Here is a 6,181-nt window from a genome sequence, read left to right as displayed (position 1 = left end):
TGATTGAAATAAATCACATTATCTTGTGGGGCCAGTATTTGTTGAATTCTCACAGAAGACTTGAAACACTTCTGCTAAATGACGACATGTGGAAGTGCTGTGTCGGGATGGCTGGGTGGAAGGAAGTCGGTGGGCGACTCCGGCAACGAGGCCTGGCCGCAGTCGCCGGAAGACGAGCGGCTATCAGCGCTCGGGCCTGCTCGTATCTGCTCGTGTCTGCTCGTATCTGCTCGTGTCTGCTCGTATCTGCCCGCGGCCGGCAGAACTGTTCGAGTCTCCGAGCGGCGCGGTAAGAGCATGTGGACTGCAGTGCTGCTGTTCGCGGCGGGCGCGGCGGCGCTGAGCGCAGACATCTTCTTCCCGGACACTCGCGACTCTCGCCGCACCCCGGGAGCCCAGGTGAGCGGGGGGCTCGATGGCATTCCACTCACCTCCACGTCGACTGCAGACAGCTGGCGATCCACCTGTCCTCACAGGAATACCTCCACGGTCCATCGGTCCATGCCGCCGCCGATCCATCATATTGCCATCCGGGGCAGTAAGCGTGGGCGAGGCCAGAAACCGAAGTTTCTATAACTCGCTAAGTGCATGGTAAATCAGGTGCACCCCACACTGGTGTAGAATCATTTGAATCGACGGCGGGGGGTGCGTGTCTTGTGGGATAGGTTTGGCACACGGGCCTGTGTGTGCGCTGGTAGGTTGTGTAATGCTAGAGAAGTTACGTGTAGCTAATTCGGCGGGGGAGTGAAGCTCCCCACCAGCTAGATCGGCTAACTGGCGTGATGTGGAGTCGTGATTGGTGTGCATTAGAGGCTTGTCGGTGTGCTGTAATCAGTCCATGGTGGAGTAAAAAACCTTAATTGTATCGTATTCCTTTCTTATGCATATAGATAATATACCATCAAATATTGCTTTTTTTAAGTAACCGTATGATTATTGATAAGAAATTTGTGTTATGATTTGAAAAATGGTTGGCAAAATATAAGCACTTTGTAGCAAAACAGTTATTTATTTAATACACACCATTTGATTTGTTTCGATTTTTCTCGTATTTTCTGATGGTTTATTCGATGGTTTCTGATAGTTTTAGGATGGAGTCGCGACCCACCGTTTGGGAAGCGCTGTTCTGGGGTAAAAGAAGTGTTTGTCCTCAGCAGCACGTGGGTTCGAGTCCCTCCCGCGATACCGCCGAGAAACAAGTTTCAACAACAGCTCAGAAGTAACCCGGCATCATCCTTATCACAGACACCCACACATAACCTCTACTTCCTTACAACGGGACAGCCATGTATCGCTTTAATACTATCTTTGTATTAGGTGTCTTTCGACAATCTTCAAAACTGAAAAGAAAATAATAATTTTACTGATACTATAATTTTTAAAGCAAAATTTCTCATACAGTTAGTGCAATAGAAGTACCCTATATAATCGTTTGAATACTTAGTCCTGTAAATTTTAAGAAACTTTTTATGCAGATATAATTTTCGTTTTAACATTTAGAAAGAACGCATTGGTTTATGTTGTTTAGCTGTTTTTCTCTCAATTAATTCAACACCTTATTGTGTAACAGTAACTTTCATCCTACCATGCTTACTAATTTTTTTTTTGTATTTTCTATAATCACACTTGTTTCCACATTATTTGGTAACCTGATAAAACGGTCGTTGTTTGATTATAATTAATCACTTTCACATACGCCAGGTACTCCATTCAAAGAGTGCAAAGAATTAATAACGAATAACCGTATTACACTCCACAGCATTATACGCGATTAAAAAATTGGTTGTCTGTAAAGTCGGTTTACGGACGATAGTTTATCGTGACGTCATAACAAAACATTGATGAAATGATTGCATACTTTATGAATAAAATTGAATCATTTTTATTTTAATAATAAAAGAATAAATACTTGAAATTATACTAGTAATCAGATTTTTAAAATGCAAGAATAATTAACCTTTATTGCCGAAATTGTTGTTGTAATAAGCAATGAAAACCACATTAACTTTTCACTTCACTTTATAAACATACGAGTGGAAGATAGATGGATGCGGCGCAAGCATACAATGAGCGTAACGGGACACAGCGTAACGGAACAATGTGCGTAACGGGACACAGCGCAACGGGACAATGTGCGTTACGGGACACTTTTTCGTGCGTGCAGCCGGCGTTCATCGATTTATTAGACGTTGTCACGTCAAAAATTAAAGACAATCCAAATTATACACGTGTGAAAGTATTTATGTGCATTATGTTGCACAACAACAACACCTGGAGGACTAAACACATGAGTGTAGAACTCAAATTACGAGTCACGCTACAGTAGACTCGAGACATTCGGCCTCTAAGCTCCTATAAACGGACCTCGAAGATGATACAATTCAGTCTAAAATCTGCAATTGTTTCTTACCTTGGAGCAAGAATACCTATCTAGAGTTTATTATTGAATAAAAATAGCACATAGTACATAGTAGCGACATAAGATATTAAATACAGGTAAACTAAGTAAAAAGAGCCAAATGCATCCGAAAAAAAATAAACTTGCAAATTATAAAAATTCACACGGCAAAGCACAAGATAGGTATTAATGGGTAAAAGCGTCTTATTGTAACGATTAAAAATGTTTTATCGAAGTTATGCTTTTCAGCAAATAAAAATTACATGCAAAAAAATTCCGAAAGGTTACATTTTCCCCCTCCAAAATTCGTTCTACTGAGATAAATTACAATGCTATAATACTTTAGACAAACTTCCACGTTTGCTAAAAATATGTAATAATAATATATTTTATTTCCCCTTTTTTAGACTTAGTTAACAATATTCACTTAATTAACCAGGAAATTTAGCACTCACGAAAGCAAGCTTGTATGTGAGTGCATCTAGTCACTTCAAATTACATGCGGTATTTTGACAAATGTAAAAAGTTATAAATGTATAATAACTGAGAAATAAATATATAACATATAACCTAAGAAACTTTAAATTAGTTTTTGAAGAAGTGCTGAAGAATATATTTAAAGTCAATTCCAGCTGAACGATGGTAGACGAGCTGTAGGGACTCGGGAGTGAGACGAGCATGTCCTGGCGCAGACAGGACGAGCCCGCGGGGCTGTGGTCTGCGCAGGACGCGCGGTTTCCCGCCGCAGGACCTGCACGCAGCCACAGACACCACAGCGCGCCCGGCGTGTCGCTCTCCTGTGGCGAGGATAGCAGCACTCACATGAGCACCGCAGCCACTCATATGTGCACAGCAGCCACTCACATGAGCACAGCAGCACTCACATGAGCACCGCAGCCACTCACATGAGCGCCGCAGCATTCACATGAGCGCCGCAGCATTCACATGAGCACCGCAGCCACTCACATGAGCGCCGCAGCATTCACATGAGCACCGCAGCCACTCACATGAGCACCGCAGCACTCACATGAGCACCGCAGCCACTCACATGAGCACCGCAGCACTCACATGAGCGCCGCAGCATTCACATGAGCACCGCAGCCACTCACATGAGCACCGCAGCACTCACATGAGCACCGCAGCCACTCACATGAGCACCGAAGCACTCACATGAGCACCGCAGCCACTCACATGAGCACCGCAGCACTCACATGAGCACCGCAGCCATTCACATGAGCACAGCAGCATTCACATGAACACCACAGCCACTCACATGAGCACCGCAGCTACTCACATGAGCACCGCAGCACTCACATGAGCACCTCAGCACTCACATGAGCACCACAGCCACTCACATGAGCACCGCAGCACTCACATGAGCACCGCAGCCACTCACATGAGCAACACAGCACTCACATGAGCACCGCAGCCACTCACATGAGCACAGCAGCACTCACATGAGCACCGCAGCATTCACATGAGCACCGCAGGCCACTCACATGAGCACCGCAGCACTCACATGAGCACCGCAGCCATTCACATGAGCACCGCAGCACTCACATGAGCACCGCAGCCATTCACATGAGCACAGCAGCATTCACATGAGCACCGCAGCCACTCACATGAGCACCGCAGCCACTCACATGAGCACCGCAGCACTCACATGAGCACCGCAGCACTCACATGAGCACCGCAGCCACTCACATGAGCACCGCAGCACTCACATGAGCACCGCAGCCACTCACATGAGCAACACAGCACTCACATGAGCACCGCAGCCACTCACATGAGCGCCGCAGCACTCACATGAGCACCGCAGCCACTCACATGAGCGCCGCAGCATTCACATGAGCGCCGCAGCACTCACATGAGCACCGCAGCCACTCACATGAGCGCCGCAGCATTCACATAAGCACCGCAGCCACTCACATGAGCACCGCAGCACTCACATGAGCACCGCAGCCACTCACATGAGCACCGCAGCACTCACATGAGCACCGCAGCCACTCACATGAGCACCGCAGCACTCACATGAGCACAGCAGCATTCACATGAACACCGCAGCCACTCACATAAGCACCGCAGCTACTCACATGAGCACCGCAAGCACTCACATGAGCACCGCAGCACTCACATGAGCACCACAGCCACTCACATGAGCACCGCAGCACTCACATGAGCACCGCAGCCACTCACATGAGCAACACAGCACTCACATGAGCACCGCAGCCACTCACATGAGCACAGCAGTACTCACATGAGCACCGCAGCATTCACATGAGCACCGCAGCATTCACATAAGCACCGCAGCCACTCACATGAGCACCGCAGCACTCACATGAGCACCGCAGCCATTCAAATGAGCACCGCAGCACTCACATGAGCACCGCAGCCATTCACATGAGCACAGCAGCATTCACATGAGCACCGCAGCCACTCACATGAGCACCGCAGCCACTCACATGAGCACCGCAGCACTCACATGAGCACCGCAGCACTCACATGAGCACCGCAGCCACTCACATGAGCACCGCAGCACTCACATGAGCACCGCAGCCACTCACATGAGCAACACAGCACTCACATGAGCACCGCAGCCACTCACATGAGCACCGAAGCACTCACATGAGCACCGAAGCCACTCACATGAGCACCGCAGCATTCACATGAGCACAGGCAGCATTCACATGAGCACCGCAGCCACTCACATGAGCACAGCAGCACTCACATGAGCACCGCAGCCACTCACATGAGCACCGCAGCCACTCACATGAGCACAGCAGCATTCACATGAGCACCGCAGCCACTCACATGAGCACAGCAGCATTCAAATGAGCACCGCAGCACTCACATGAGCACCGCAGCATTCAAATGACCACAGCAGCATTCACATGAGCACCGCAGCCACTCACATGAGCACAGCAGCATTCACATGAGCACCGCAGCCACTCACATGAGCACCGCAGCACTCACATGAGCACCGCCGCACTCACATGAGCACCGCAGCATTCACATGAGCACCGCAGCCACTCACATGAGCACCGCAGCACCAACATGAGCACCGCAGCCATTCACATGAGCACAGCAGCATTCACATGAGCACAGCAGCATTCACATGAGCACCGCAGCCACTCACATGAGCACCGCAGCACTCACATGAGCACCACAGCCACTCACATGAGCACCGCAGCACTCACATGAGCACCGAAGCCATTCACATGAACAACACAGCACTCACATGAGCACCGCAGCCACTCACATGAGCACCGAAGCACTCACATGAGCACCGCAGCCACTCACATGAGCACCGCAGCATTCACATGAGCACAGCAGCATTCACATGAGCACCGCAGCCACTCACATGAGCACAGCAGCACTCACATGAGCACCGCAGCCACTCACATGAGCACAGCAGCCATTCACATGAGCACCGCAGCCACTCACATTGGCGCCGCAGAACTCATATGAGCACCGGGATGTTTCCTTAGCTGTTCAGACTACAATCACGATCGTCACTTCAACGTAAAACAAACACACTAACTACTATTTTCTCTCAAATAAACAACTAGAGTTTTAAATAAACAATATATATCTATATATATAAAAATGAAACCGTTTTCCTTGGTCACGGCATCACGCGTGAACGGCTGGACCGATTTCACTAATTTTTGTTGTTGTTGTGTTTGCTATGGTCAGGAGAAGGTTCTTATGAAAGAAAAAATTAAGAAAATTGTGTGGAAAATTAGAAAATTTAAGAATAATGAATTCCTATTTCCCTTGGTC

General features: G+C 48.1%; 1 protein-coding gene across 1 annotated transcript in view; it reads left to right on the top strand.

Moving 5' to 3' along the window:
* The first annotated feature begins 240 nt into the window (after positions 1 to 240).
* Positions 241 to 6,181, top strand: part of LOC134539539 (balbiani ring protein 3-like) — a 28,372-nt gene continuing 22,431 nt past the window's right edge. The window contains exon 1 of the mRNA XM_063381645.1: positions 241 to 399. Within this exon, the coding sequence (XP_063237715.1) occupies positions 298 to 399 (102 nt within the window). The 5' untranslated portion in view covers positions 241 to 297. The remainder of the gene's footprint in view (positions 400 to 6,181) is intronic.

The sequence above is a fragment of the Bacillus rossius genome, chromosome 15, assembly GCF_032445375.1.
Source record: "Bacillus rossius redtenbacheri isolate Brsri chromosome 15, Brsri_v3, whole genome shotgun sequence".
NCBI classification, from domain to species: domain Eukaryota; kingdom Metazoa; phylum Arthropoda; class Insecta; order Phasmatodea; family Bacillidae; genus Bacillus; species Bacillus rossius.
The sequence above is the reverse complement of the archived record's forward strand: the minus strand, read 5'-3'. Positions and strand labels throughout refer to the sequence as shown.